Genomic DNA, 15,530 nt, shown 5'->3' with positions numbered 1-15,530 from the left:
CTGGCTACGTAGAAAGGGTCTGAAGGGAGAAATGCGCTCCCTCGGAGGTCGTGTGAGTATTTGCCTCCATCTGCACGGATGAGCAAAACATCACATCACAAACACACACACACACGATGCACCCTCACCGGAAACTTCATGTCACACTAACGAGATCCAATACAGGCGCTGTATGTCCGCCGAGACAAATCGTAGCTTGTTTGTGCAGATGTTTTTAGTTGATCTGGTTTATGGAAAAAAAACACGTGGCTTGATCTACTAAGAGCCAAAGAAGAAGTTTGTGTACTATTAGTGGGCGTGTTGCGGCTGATCTACTCAGGGCCTGATTTATTAAGCTCTAAATACCTCGTGCTAAACAGCATCTGCAATTTATAAAATAGCGTGTATATTTGTAGGCGTGTTGCATGTGATCTACTAAGACTGCGTGTGCAACTGAAAAGTGGTGCAGATGTTGCGTGTACAATACGGGTCACGGACACACTCTCATTTACTGCACATTCAAGTTATCATGCTGCTACCTGTGGCGTTTTGCTATGTTTTCAAACATGCAGGAGACATGTACCACTTTTTATGGGCAATGCAATAAATCTACAATGACACTACTTTGTTTTACCGCTGAATGTGCATGGAAGGGAGGCTGCACTACTGTGCTCACCACGCAAAACATGCATACTTCAAGAAGTATTTATCATATAGTATAGGACATACATGTATGCTAGTAGCGTATATTCTATGTAAAAAAAAAAGGAATGCCATTAAGAATATTTAATGACAAAGCTTAATCTATTGTTACTATAACAATCTACAAGGTTAATATAGCTGGCTTCTCTTTCTTCCCCTCCATTTATCTGCTTTCTTTTGTATGTGAAGTTATCACTACATAGATGTAATGTTACATTTGAACAATTGCATTGTTGATAATAGAGGTAAACTATTGTTATTATTCATTATCAATAGTGCTATTTCTATTGGTATTTGTATTGCTCCATTTGTAGTGTAATAATGTTCATTGTCATTTCTGTATTATTATTCATTTCACTAACTGCTTCTTTGCTATCACTTTTACTATCACATTTGTACATATCCTATTTGCTGATGTTGTTCTATTGTTGTTGTTATTGCTGTGTTTGCTGTTGTTGTTTTTGTCTCTCTGTCTTATCCCCCTCTTGTCCCCACAATTTCCCCCTCTGTCTTCCCTTTTTTCTCTTTCTATCCCCTCCTGCTCCGGCCCGGCTGCACCAAATGATAATATAAATACATTTAATAAAGTCAAATACAAATAAGGCAACAAGAGAAGTATCCTACACTTCTCTTTTGTAAAGCAGATATGGGCATCTACATCAACTATATGATTTGCCTGGGTAGCTGGACAGGACAAAAAATAAATAAATAAATCAATCAATTTAATGACACCAAAATGCATCAATTTAGTTTGTTTAATCAGCGCCTAAAGTCATCCGGCAGCTATGCAATTATATAAAGATGGTGCTGAATAGTCAATGTAGCTAATATTTTTTTTTATTTCTGATGGTGACACAGAAATGTTGGACATAGGATTCTCTGTCCATTGTGTGTCTTTGCAGCGCGAGCACTCCTCTCTCACAGCCGAGTGTGTCAGTTTGCATGTCCTTTTCAAACGTAAATATAAATGGTCTGTATTTATGTAGCGACTTACTATACCTGGAACGATATCCAAAACACTTTGTTACACGTCACATTCACACACATTCACACACTAATGGCGGAAGCTGTCATGCAATCCATCAGGAGCAAGGGTGGAGTGTGCCGTGACTTGGATGACAAAAGCCGGAATCAAACATGGAACCCTCAAGTTGTTGGCATGGCAGCTCTACCATCTGCTCCCTGCCGCCCCAATAATAATTATATTTGCATTTTCTCCTCTCAGTATTGTGGGTGTTTTGATGATCAACATATATTGTGCAAATTAATGAAGACAGAGACGCAAAATGAATTGCAAATTGTACGTCTACGTGCTGTGCCTTATAAATACATATTTTAGTCAATAAAACCCCAAAAGACAAAATCATTTGTCTTCGTGGCGGTCAACCCCTCCAGATCCAATCACAGGATTTAGACAAAGGAGGGTAGATGGCAATATTGCAGCTTCGCAACATAATTGAGTATTTTATAATTGGAGGGATGTATTTTCTGCAACAAAATACGAACAAGGGGATCTTTCGATGCAACTTCAACAACCTATGTGTGTGCACATACTGCTCTCGTGCACGATTTCGTGAACTTCCAGAGAGGAGGAGACTGGGAGGGACTATCAGCGAGGCGTGCAGAGTGGGGGGGCGAGAGGATTTACAGTTTGAATTCTGCCTGGTGACACAAGATTCAAGTCTCCTGGCTTTACCAGACGCAATCCACTTTGCACACGTTTAGTAGACCAGCTTTGCGTGTGCTGTCAAGTTTGCATGTGTTTTAGTACACGCAATCCTTAGTAGATCAGGCCCTTAAGTGTACAATTGATGACAAGTGCAAAAATGGTGCAGACCGCCCTATTTAATGAAGTATTTGTGTGTATGATGTACTGATTTCCCTCGACATTTACAGTATCATATGGTCCAACCTGCGGCATTTTGTCATGTTGTTGACATGCAGCACACAAATATAATATGTACCACCTTTCCTAGGCTGTAATGAAGCGCTATCTAGACAACAGAATCTATTTTTAGTACACAGAAGATGCACTCTGGGAGGCGCTGTGGTGTTGAGATGGTGCATCTGGAATGATTGACTTGCGAGAAAATACATATTGCAATATTTTTTTTTATACAGGAGATGCATTATACATTTTTTTACAAATCGCCCACAAAACGGCGCATCCTAAAAAGACGGTCAGAAAGCGGCTTGAAGATGGTCTGTAAAACAATCTATGAAACATTTTGACTAAAGAACCACCATTACATGTTATGTAGACCACACGGAAGTGTTTTAAATGTAGAAAAACGATCATAATATGAACCTTTTAATGTGCCTTATAATCGGGGGCGTCTTTTGTATGAATATAGATCTGAATAATCTATCGGCAGTGCACCTTATAATCATCATCAGCATCGAGGGTTGCAATTGGGGTTAAATCACCAAAATGATTCCTGAGCGCGGCCACTGCTGCTACTCACTGCTCCCCTCACCTCCCAGGGGATGGAACAAGGGGATGGGTCAAATGCAGAGGGTAATTTCATCACACCAAGTGTGTGTGTGTGACTATCAGTGGTACTTTAACTTTAACTTTTAATTCGGTGCGCTCTATGGTCCGAAAAATAATAATAATCACTGTAGTTGTACTGTTGTTATTTGTATTGATCTGCCCACCTTTGTTTACTTTCAAAAGCTTTAGATTAGGGGTTAGCTATGCTTGTTTGTATCCTCCTATGTTGTGTAGTCTAGCATGTTTGGCGATTAATTGTCCCCTAACCCTGCAGTGATTGTTAGAAATCGTTTATTTGCCGTGATTTAGAAGCTGCAGTATTGCGGAACATTAGCTTTACTAGCGAGGACGCTAAAGGTTACCTTTGCAAGCATGTATCATCAGTATGCATTGTCACAATGTGATGCTAGTAAAAAAAATATCTGTTGTCAGCCTAATTTATGTCATCTATATCGTATATCACGCAATCCTAATTGCAATCAGTCGACTACGCTGTGTATGCCCGCACATGTTTGTGCCCACCTCCTCCAAAACCTTTAATTCTGGAGTGGAGGTAAATCATAAGTGACTCAAGACAAAAATGAGCTTGTCATCAGCCCATGTGCTCCTCCTCCACTCAGTTTTGCAGACATGCGGAAATTCTGCATTAACCTCTTTAGGGACAAGCAAACGGTATATGCTTGGCTTTCATGATGTTTTAAGGCAATAATGCTTCATTTTTAATGCCGGAGAGCTATTATAAAGATATTAATGTTTATTCCTGTGGCTGTAGTTTGCAACGGTGTAAAACTACACTGCATCAAACTGAGTGTGCAAAGGTTTAATGGAGGCAACTGGACTCATATTGTTTGTTGACGTTTCACCTATCGTCTGCTTACGTCTCTCATCGGAAGATTGTCTTAATCTAACCAACAAGATTTTTTGCCGTCAGGAAGCCGAACGACCTTTAGGCTGTATTCACCTGATGTCAAAAATATGCGAGATTCGAAGTGGTGGTCAAGCGAGCGTCTGTGTCAAAGCGTTCTGGATGGCATTTCGCCTTACTTGAAGTATGCCCTGTGCTTGTGTTGCTTTAGGCTGTTGAAACCGTTCAAATCGCAAAAAGGATAAACGTTTCTTCAGAATTCATCGAGACTTAATCAAAAAGAGCGAAAAAATGCAAGATTTTTCGAAGCGGCGACGAGAAAAGTGGCTCTCGAACATAGCACTCCAGTTGAAGGGAGCTGAGTCGAAGAACGCATGAGTTTGTGGTAATTACTTCGTTAAAGGTTTGTTTGATATATTTTTTGTTCAGAATGTACAATTTAAGTATTATCTTGATATTATTTGTATTTGATCTTGTTTCTGAGTTCTTAAAACACATTTTTATTACACGTTTCATAGACCACCAACTCGGCAAGTCTAAGAAAGCAAATGTGATCAAAAACCAAAAAGAGTTACCGTATTTTCCGCACTATTAGCCGCACCTAAAAACCACAAATTTACTCAAAAGCTGACAGTGCGGCTTATAACCCGGTGCGCTTTATATATGGATTAATATTAAGATTCATTTTCATAAAGTTTCGGTCTCGCAACTACGGTAAACAGCCGCCATCTTTTTTCCCCGTAGAAGAGGAAGTGCTTCTTCTTCTACGCAAGCAACCGCCAAGGTAAGCACCCGCCCCTATAGAAGAGGAAGCGCTTCTTCTTCTACTGTAAGCAACCACCCGCCCCCATAGAAGAAGAAGAAGGGCGCGGATATTACGTTTCATTTCCTTTGTGTGTTTACATCTGTAGAGACCACAAAATGGCTCCTACTAAGCGACAGGTTTCCGGTTCATGAAAAGACGCAATCTCTCCATCCGCACACGGACTACTATTTCACAGCAACTGCCTAAAGACTTTCAAGAAAAGCTGGCTACTGTCCGTGCATATTGTAAAAACAAGATAGCTGAAAAAAAGATCCGGCCAGAGAACATTATCAACATGGACGAGGTTCCACTGACTTTTGATATTCCTGTGAACCGCGCTGTGGATACAACGGGAGCACGTACGGTGAATATTCGCACCACAGGGAATGAGAAGTCATCCTTCACTGTGGTTCTAGCTTGCCATGCTAATGGCCAGAAACTTCCACCCATGGTGATATTCAAAAGGAAGACCTTGCCAAAAGAGACCTTTCCAGCCGGCGTCATCATAAAAGCTAACTCGAAGGGATGGATGGATGAAGAAAAGATGAGCGAGTGGTTAAGGTAAGTTTACGCGAAGAGGCCGGGTGGCTTTTTTCACGCAGCTCCGTCCATGTTGATATACGACTCCATGCGCGCCCACATCACGCTGGTTTTTAATATATTATTAAAGTTTGACTGACCTATCTGACTGTTTTTTTGACATTCCTTTAGCGCAGTTAGATGCGGCTTATAACACGGGGCGGCTTATAGGTGGACAAAGTTTTGAGATATGCCGTTCATTGAAGGCGCGGCTTATAACCCAGGGCGGTTTATGGTGCGGAAAATACGGTAAGTGTTTACCAAAGGCGGCAATCACATATTAAGCTTTCAGCACATACACACCATTGAGATCTATAGTTGTATTTTGATAAAGACAGGGAAAACCATGTGTACTCGTAACAACGTGTGCAACAACAACAAGACAATATGGCCGAAACTTACCCAGCCATGCAGTTACAGTGGGCTGTGATCACTTCTTTGTCTTCTTTCACAACTAGCCAGGTCTTCAGTGGTGTCTCCGATTATCTTTATGAGTGATTAAAATAATGTGAAAATTAAAATAAGTGAATAAAGGCTATCGTGTGCGACTCACAGTTTGTTTACAAGGATGCGTCTTTGCAAGAGCACCAGACAGTTCCACATGTCTGGGATTGATTCCATTGCATAGTTAGATTTTTTGATCTAGGCCCCCTTGCGTACTCACTGAATACTGAATACAAGTTATTGTTATGCAGGACAGTCGTTCACTACCACCACCACCACCAACCACACATCCAGGAAGACTTAAAGAAATTAATTTACCTCGAGTCAACATTTGAGGATTACCATGACTGAGATGACAGTGAAATTGCACCAAAGTACTGAGATATATTGTAGTTACATTATTTAACCACCACTGCAAATGACAACAGAACAATGTTGGATTCTAATAATCGAAAACCCTTGTATTGTAACGTAATGTATTAGTAACGTGTCATCAACGAGTAAAAATGCATTTTTTTCAATATGCATCATAACAAAAAGTGTAATATTGAAAAAATGGATAGAAGTTGATAGTCCAACTCATACTGACTGCTATACACAAGCTATGGAAATTATATCAGTAGAAAAAACTGCATTTAGTTTAGATAATAATGAGTCATATATTGGAATATGGGATCCATTATTTAAATTTGTTTTAACTACTAAATTAACCTAAAAAATGACTTATTTTATCTTTGTGTAAAATATTGGACACAATGTGTCTTATGAGATGCAATGCAAGTATAAGCCACTGTGACACTATTGTTCTTTTTTATTTTTATAAATGGCTGTGATGATAATGTCAATGAGGGATTTCTAATCACTGCTATGTTGGAATTCTTATTAATATTGATACTGTTGTTGATATTATTAATTTTCATTTGACTACTTTTGGATTGTTTTTTTGTCATGTTTGTGTGTCCTCTCAATTGCTCTGTTGATTGCTATTCTGAATGTTGCTGGGAATTGGAATTGTATTATTATGGTATTGTTTTGTTGGATTGATTAATAGAAAACATTTTTTTTATAATAAAATAAAAATGGAAAACTCTTGTATTGGATCTCATTAGATGTCGCAAGTGTGCCTAATGAAATGTCCAGTGAGAGTATTGACACTGGCACACACATACACAACAAGATGTTCATGGTCTCTTGTAAAGCTGTCTACACTCCATTACCTAAACCAGATCAAGACTGACTTTTTGAATTTAGTTGAGGTTGTTTTCTTCTATGATGGCGGGCTTTCTGTTGACGTAAGTGGCCCAGTAGCCCAAGTTGAAGATGAAGAAAAGAACAGGGAAAATGATGCGTGATATCTTGTCCACTTTGCTGACTCGGTTGTAAGACTTCTTGGCTTCTGTGTAGGGATCATCCATATTGTGAAGGTAAGAGTGTTTGGTGGACGCCCCAGCACCGGCACCGGCACCGGAACCAGCACAAGCACCAGCACTAGCACCGGCACCGGCACTCTTAGAAATGGTTGTCAAACCTTGGTCTTTTGCTACGTTGATGGCGTAGGTCGTTCCAACAATGTTGAAGGTATTATTTGCCTTTTTGGAGAGCGTCGCAGATTCTCTTCTCTGTAAAGAGAAAAAAGGCAGCACAGGTTGTCAGGAGAAAATGCGGCAGACTTCACAATACTTCCATTTGAACTCATAAAGAGGAAATAGAAGCAACACCACGAGACACGACACACACAAGAACAAAACAAAAGCCTAACCATATCGTTAATCCTGGCCATGTTAGCCTGAAACGGTTCCTGAAAAGAAAAGTAGAAAAGAAAAAAAGTTTACCAATTGTATTAAAAATTACCCAACTTACATACTCTATTCATCAGCTTGTACATTTAACACTATTACTACTGTCTGCATCATACAACGTTTGATGGCAGATAAAAGCTGTGAAAATAAATTAAAAAAGTGCTGAAATTGGAAGAATTTAAGTCATAATTACAACTGGGTGTAATATTGCTGACAGCTGCAGCAAAAAGCATGATTGAGGGGAAAAAAAAGAAGAAAAAATAACAATGCCTGTAGTCATGTCTGACAAATCAATGAGAGCAGCCAGGCTTCTTCAGGCAAACAACTCCCAATAAAACAAACACGTCAAAAGCTGACTGGAGAGGAAACCGCCTTCTTCTTACTTGTAACGAAAGAAAAAAAAAAACATTAGGCTGAAAGAACCCTTCAGACTGTCTTTCATGCTGCATTTGCACGTTGACTCTTTTATTTACCAAAGCTTAGCATAGCATGATTTCATAATCCTGACATCCTGAAAAGGGGTCACGCACACAGTCAGTGTAGAACAAGTAGGGCAGCAAGATTTATAACAGAGCAAGTTTTACATTTCTGTGGGGTATACATGGAACTGCGAACAGACTTGAGAACATCTTCTTTCTTTCCTGCATTACCATGAAGACAATGTTACGAACTGAATATCATTTTCTGTCTGGCAAGTTCTCAGTAGCCCATTAGATGCATCTGTGTGTAGTTCATGAACTCGGAAATAATATGTGCAATAAATCTGTCTAAAGTAATACACTATATGACTACAACGTTCACCATAATTGTAACAATATTGTTGAAAAATCAGATCATGAATTTAATTTGTGGTATTAAATGCTACATACAATTAAAACAAACAAACAAAGTAGCTGGTGCACAATAAGTAAACAAAAGCAAAACATATTATTGGCTCCCATTTAAATAATTTGAGGTCTTCCCCTCAAAGACTTCTTGTATCCAAAACCATACTGCCTGACAATAACACAAATGACCTCCAAAAACATTTTTTATTAATAAGAAAAATATTATTCTAATCACTTTAGTATCATTTATATACAGATACTATACTAGGTATTGATAGTATCGACATCTGGATCGTTCACCCCTACTTTATATTAAAGTGTTAGCGGTTAACTTCTTGTGTGTCATTTTACTCTAGCCCTCCAGTGATAACAGTTCTGGGAAAAAAAATTCTGTCATTGTGGTGAGGATTAGTACTGTATTTTCCAGACCGTAAGTCACTACTTTTTTCCTATGCTTTGATCCACGCGGCTTATTAAACGGTGCAGCTAATTTACAGATTTATCTTCACTAACAGCCATAATGTTTTGTATTAAACAAAGAGTTTTTATAAAACACCAACAGAAACACTAACAATAAATACATGATAAATGGGTTATACTTGTATAGCGCTTTTCTACCTTCAAGGTACTCAAAGCGCTTTGACAGTATTTCCACATTTACCCATTCACACACACATTCACACACTGATGGCGGGAGCTGCCATGCAAGGCGCTAACCAGCAGCCATCAGGAGCAAGGGGTGAAGGGTCTTGCCCAAGGACACAACGGACGTGACTAGGATGGTAGAAGGTGGGGATTGAACCCCAGTAACCAGCAACCCTCCGATTGCTGGCACGGCCACTCTACCAACTTCGCCACGCCGTCCCCACAAGGTATGTTATTGTTTGTGCTATACTGCCATCCTTTGGAAGAGTTTGCTCACTGCAGGTGCTGCTGGTTGAAAATGTACTTACTGTTTTGTGCTTTGAATCGGAAGTATATCCTTTTTCGTCTACTATTCGTCTATCGCGTTTCTGCTCGAAAGGTTTCCTCATTCATCACTCCAAGCATCGTTTGAAAGTTTTATAATATAACTAAAACAATTCATACTTACTAAAATGTCCCATGTGTGATGTCTGTAGGGATGTTTTCATACATATTTGTATGTGCTATTGTAATGTAATCAAGTTAGCGTCGTTAGCTTTAGTGAATATGCTAAGAAGTTTACTAGTGTGTGTGTTAGTATTATTAACATACAATGGCATTCTTTTTGTATTGTTTCAGTATTGTAAATTCACCAAAACGTCACCTGTGGAGTTAGTCAGTTTGTCTAATTGGAGAGCTAGCTTCCACAACTCGTTGGTCCATGACAATGACTTCTGCTTTGTTTAATCAGTCATTTAACTGCCGTGTTACAGACACTGTTTGGAAACAATTAAGGTATAAATATTAACATTTACAAAATCCATCCATCCATCCATTTTCTACCGCTTGTCCCTTTTGGGGTCGCGGGGGGTGGTGGAGCCTATCTCAGCTGCATTCGGGCGGAAGGCAGAGTACACCCTACACAAGTCGCCACCTCATCGCAGCATTTACAAAATCTTCCTGTGTATATATATATATATCTCTATATATATATATTTATTTAATTTATATATATATATATATATATATATATATATATATATATATATATATATATATATATATATATATATATATATATATAATGTAAAACTATAAATGTATTTTGTATTGATATTTTTCAAGTATGTTATGGGTTATTGGATTTAAATTACAGTTTTCATACGAGTCAGTCTTCAGCTGACCTTTTGGAACAGACCACTAACAAAAACCAAGATACCTCCACATCACTATTTATTTAAAACATGACAACAGCAGCAGATGATCACCTACATGTTATACAAGTCAGAGTTTCACTTATTAATTGATAATTAGGTCACATAATATAACTTTTATTACCGGTGGTTACATTCCTTTCACACTCATACAGCAATTAAGAACAACTAGATACATGCAAGTTGATTTGACAATGTGTTATGTCATTAGCGTTAAAACTCTTGTGTTTTATTGCCTATACTATATTATTAACAGTAGTTAACTTATTTTCAGTTCCACCCCAGAACTGTCTTTTTTAAATATCATACATTATGTATTCTATAGTTCTATTCATTCTAAATTTGAACAAATCCACCCTAAAACGTATCAACCTTAAGTCACCGCGATACAATTTTGTGCAAATGATGTCATTTGAATACAACTTGCATGTAATGAGGTCATTAACATACTATTCATATTTTTGTGTTGTTGCATGACATCTCCTCTCGAGTCAACAATCGAATGTAATACACTGCAGCAGTCATGAACTATGCCAGTAATGGATGACGATGCTATCAAATATGAGCTTGTGGATAATTCCATGAATTTGTATGTTATGTAGTGTTTTAAGCAGAGCAGATGGCAAACGTGAGAAACATGACTATTAAACAATTCTGGTATGAGTTCATTAAATCTACACCATTCATTCCCAATAAAGAACAACAAAATTGGTACACACATTAGTGACTCAGTGCTCCCTGTTTTCATTTCTGCTTTGAGCCCACAGCTTAAATTTTTGCTCTACTTTTTCAGCTTCATTTGACTTTCCTTCCTTCCTCATCCCTTCACTCCTTCTTTTTTAATTAGCATAACTAATGTCCCCTGTTTCCGCTTCCAAATGCTTCATGGTGGATCTCTTTTTTTTGCATATTTCTCATCATTGGTTGTTTTGTTTTGTCTTTATACTTAATGTTGGCAAATACTCACTAACAAAGTCTGAAAAGCCAGTATAGAGATTTGTGATATACCATTGTGGCAGTATTGTGAATTTAAAAACAACATTTTCACTAAGTCTAGTATACACTTTTTTTGCATGTTCCTGGGCAAAAGTTATCACTCTGCATCTATCTGCTGGGATGGCGACTATTGGTCCATTACCTTTAAAGCAAGGAAGTTTTTGGGCCCTCTGGGACCAGGGGGTGGGGGGTTTTGAGGGGCAAGGGGTTGTCTCTTCCTGATTACCAACATCCTCTACAGTGGACATTTAGTTTAAGTCTATTTTAAGGGACGGCGTGGCGCAGTGGTAGAGTGGCCATGCGCAACCCGAGGGTCCCTGGTTCAATCCCCACCTAGTACCAACCTCGTCATGTCCGTTGTGTCCTGAGCAAGACACTTCACCCTTGCTGCTGGTTAGCGCCTTGCATGGCAGCTCCCGCCATCAGTGTGTGAATGTGTGTGTGAATGTGGAAGTAGTGTCAAAGCGCTTTGAGTACCTTGAAGGTAGAAAAGCGCTATACAAGTACAACCCATTTATCATTATTTTTTTTTTTTTTTGGTCAGAGTTAAAGGAGCGTTCAACTTTCTTTAAGGACCTATTGCAACAACAAAAAATAAAAAATAAATTAAATGTCAAAGATCATCTATAAAACAGCACTCTACACTGCATAAAAAAGTCAGTAGATTTTACAAGAAAATACTAGCAGCTCAGTCACTAGAATTGTATCATAAAAACAAAGATTAAAGATAGTACAGTAAAAAACAACAACCTGACGGCTCAGTTGCCAGAACTGTAAAAATAACTGTGGTATCGTTTATAGATGTACAGTAATGTACGATATAATCAACAATGGTGGAATTTACAGGGAAAGAACAGTCATCAGAATTTTACCATAAAAATAATAGTGGTACGGTTTTTCCATTTACTGTAATGTACTGTATAATTTAAAATCATTGTAAAATAATTTATTCTATAGTAAAAAAAATAAGCTCAGTTGTCAAAATGAAAAAAAAAAAAAGTGGTAGTGCTTTTCTATTTACAGTTAAACACTATAAAAACACTTATACATCTACAACAGTGGCATCCAAAGTGCGGCCCAGGGGCCGTTTGCGGCTCACAGCTAATTTTGTAACTGCCTGCGGCATATTTAAAAAACACTATAACTAAAACAAAACATAAAAAGTGGAATAAAATTGCATACAGGTGTAATGTAATGAGAAAATGTTGCGATATTGACACAAATAACAAAAAGCTGCTGTGTAACCAGTTTGTTTTACTTTAAAACTGTCGTTTATTCCAAAAATTATAAAAATGTATAATCTATCTGAAGTTGATCTACAGATTTAAGTGTTGAAAGTAAATTGATAAATGACTTATTTTTTTAACACTTTTATGAGTGAGGGCTTTTTGGATCCCTGAGACCTTTAATTGTTCAAAAATAATAATACATCAAAAGCAATTTTGTTATGACTAATTTACCTATTTAAGGCTTCAATTACTGCACATCAAATATTCAATTTTAAAAAATTTTTAGTTTTTTTTGCCATGGTTTTTCTTTAAAATAAAAGGTCATAGAGCATTTAAAAAATTTAAATTAAATAGCAACAGATAGATCGATAGATCTGAATTTTATCTATAGATATTTGAGGAGCCCGATCATGCAAAACCATTTTTTATTTTTTTACCAATTGGTACCTGTTGTTGTGCGTGTGGGGTCTGCTTAAGTCCCAAAAATTTGAAATCGAAGCATGGACGCATTGCGGAGATATTTATAAACCAATCTTGCCATTCTATCTACTTTCTTCAAACGGTCCATTTGGAATATTCCAAACATTGTCAGCGGATTATCCATTAACTGTATTGCATATATCAATCTAAACTGCAGACACGGGCGCATCCAAAGTTTAGACGACAACATGGCCAAGATACAACTCGAAGAAAGAAAATGCTGTTATTGGTTGTATTACCCAATTCCCAGTATCATCTGAAGAAGTAAGAAGTGCTTGGCTAACCTTTTTGTTTCGTGGCAATGTGCTTTTAACTCTGAAGTAGTCACTCTGAGTGTCTGCAAAGAATAGTCCTGCTTCACCCACAAACCTTCACATACTTTTAATGGCCGGTCGATGCCAACAATTAATGGCAATTGAGGAGACAATGAAACGGTAAGTAATAACAGAAAGTTAGCTAGCTTAGCCTTTTACTCTAAGTCAATAGCGTCACCGTCCTCTGGCAAAATAAAGAATGATTTACCTAAAAAACTGTTTCAATTGGATCAGTGCTTACTGTTTTTGGCAATGGACAAGTAAGTTATAAAACCGTTATTACGTTTGTGATGTCGCTCGTGGCGTACCTTATAGCCTTAAACCTCTGTTATGCACAACTCAAAGCAGCCTTGCAGCGGAGTTAATAACATGATATAAAAGCCTTTTATTGTCAATTTGCACATGTATACGTCCATCATTAGAAATTTAGGCTCAATTCAAATACCCTGCTCCGCCCTTGTTTTTGCCTTCCCTCTTTGGATTTGCAAGTTAATCGTCAATCAAGAGGCGTTCAAATTATCCGAGTGCAAGGAGAAAGGTGGCAGTTCAGAAAACCCAAAGAAGCATACAAATGTAATGCTTTCTTAGTGCCGACAACAAACCACGGTAAGCCGCTGATCTCGCTTTATCAACTGGGATGTTGTATTGTGGTGAGAACAGATGGCTTATGGCAGTCACTGATGTCCATTGTGCACAATAACAGCAACAAAGCAGAAAAAACCTACAAAACATTTATGCGGACTCAGCATGAGGGGGTGTGCTGAGGAGAGGTTAATTTGCATCAAACAACTCCGCCTCTCAAAAGGAGCTGTGGCTTGAAAATAAGTCTGTAAAACAAAATCAATGCACATTTTTCGCCAAAGAGCCACCAATAATGTTATATAGACCTACAAAAGGGGTGTTTTAAAAGTAGAAAAACAATCATAATATGACCCCTTTAAGAGGTTGAAAGTATAAAAAAAACATTTTCCATCCATTTTCTACCGCTTATTCCCCTCTGGGTCGCGGGGGTGGCTGGAGCCTATCCCAGCTGCACTCGAGTGGAAAACGGGGTATATATGACAAGGGATGATGTTCGAAATCAGTTCTCCCGGTTGTTCGATAAGAAAAGAACCAATTCCATGGACTCGAATCCCTTTTTGAGAACCGGTTCCCGTTATCAAGGCCACTATAGTAAAGAAAAAGAGTTGGTTCTTTATTCGAATCCCTGGGAACGAATCCCTTACCACGTACAGGAAATGCCCTGTGGGACCTGCAATGTTATGCCCACTTGATTGTAGACTCTTACTGACACCTTGTGGCGATATGAAAATACCACGCGTCATTAGTTTGGGCACTTCCGGGTTGAGACAATTGAGAAGTAGACAAGTTGTGTTAGCTCTTACAAGCCTTGGAAAAGATAAGTCTGTAAGTAAACTGTTTAACTTGTTTATGTAACTCAATATTAAGGTGGAACGTGGTTAAGTTTGATACTAAGATGTTTACAGAGGTGGGTAGTAACGCGCTACATTTACTCCGTTACATGTACTTGAGTAACTTTTGGGATAAATTGTACTTCTAAGAGTAGTTTTAATGCAACATACTTTTACTTTTACTTGAGTATATTTATAGAGAAGAAACGCTACTTTTACTCCGCTACTTTTATCTACATTCAGCTCGCTACTCGCTACTAATTTTTATCGATCTGTTAATGCACGCTGTGTTTGTTTTGGTCTGTCAGACAGACCTTCATAGTGCCTGCGTTTCAACAAATACAGTCACTGGTGACGTTCACTCCGTTCCACCAATCAGATGCAGTCACTGGTGACGTTGGACCAATCAAACAGAGCCAGGGGTCACATGACCTGACTTAAACAAGTTGAAAAACTTATTGGGGCGTTACCATTTAGTGGTCAATTGTACGGAATATGTACTGTACTGTGCAATCTACTAATACAAGTTCCAATCAATCAATCAAAAGTGTGAAGGAAAAAATACCATTTTTTATTTCAACCGTACACCCCGTCAAAAGCCTAAAGACTGACTGCACAGTTCCTGTCTTCACAATAAAAGTGCCGCTCCATCGCGCCTGCGCTTTCAAAATAAGAGTCTCCGAAAGCCTGCGCAAACAAGCTAGCAAGCTACGGAGTTTGCCGCCAATGTATTTCTTGTAAAGTGTATAAAAACGAATATGGAAGCT

The 15,530-nt window shown here is 38.3% G+C and overlaps 1 protein-coding gene across 2 annotated transcripts in view; it reads right to left on the bottom strand.

Moving 5' to 3' along the window:
* Positions 1–1,790: 1,790 nt before the first annotated feature.
* gabra3 (gamma-aminobutyric acid type A receptor subunit alpha3) overlaps positions 1,791–15,530 on the bottom strand; it is a 278,534-nt gene continuing 264,794 nt past the window's right edge. The window contains exons 10-11 of one of the 2 annotated variants that reach the window (XM_061963400.2): positions 7,628–7,666; positions 1,791–7,487 (exon numbers count right to left, since the gene is read on the bottom strand). In XM_061963400.2, the coding sequence (XP_061819384.1) occupies positions 7,116–7,487; positions 7,628–7,666 (411 nt within the window). In that variant the 3' untranslated portion in view covers positions 1,791–7,115. The remainder of the gene's footprint in view (positions 7,488–7,627; positions 7,667–15,530) is intronic. The other variant, XM_061963401.2, reaches the window with a different exon arrangement.

Source organism: Nerophis lumbriciformis, linkage group LG09, assembly GCF_033978685.3.
Source record: "Nerophis lumbriciformis linkage group LG09, RoL_Nlum_v2.1, whole genome shotgun sequence".
In the NCBI taxonomy this organism is placed as follows: Eukaryota; Metazoa; Chordata; class Actinopteri; order Syngnathiformes; family Syngnathidae; genus Nerophis; species Nerophis lumbriciformis.
The sequence above is the reverse complement of the archived record's forward strand: the minus strand, read 5'-3'. Positions and strand labels throughout refer to the sequence as shown.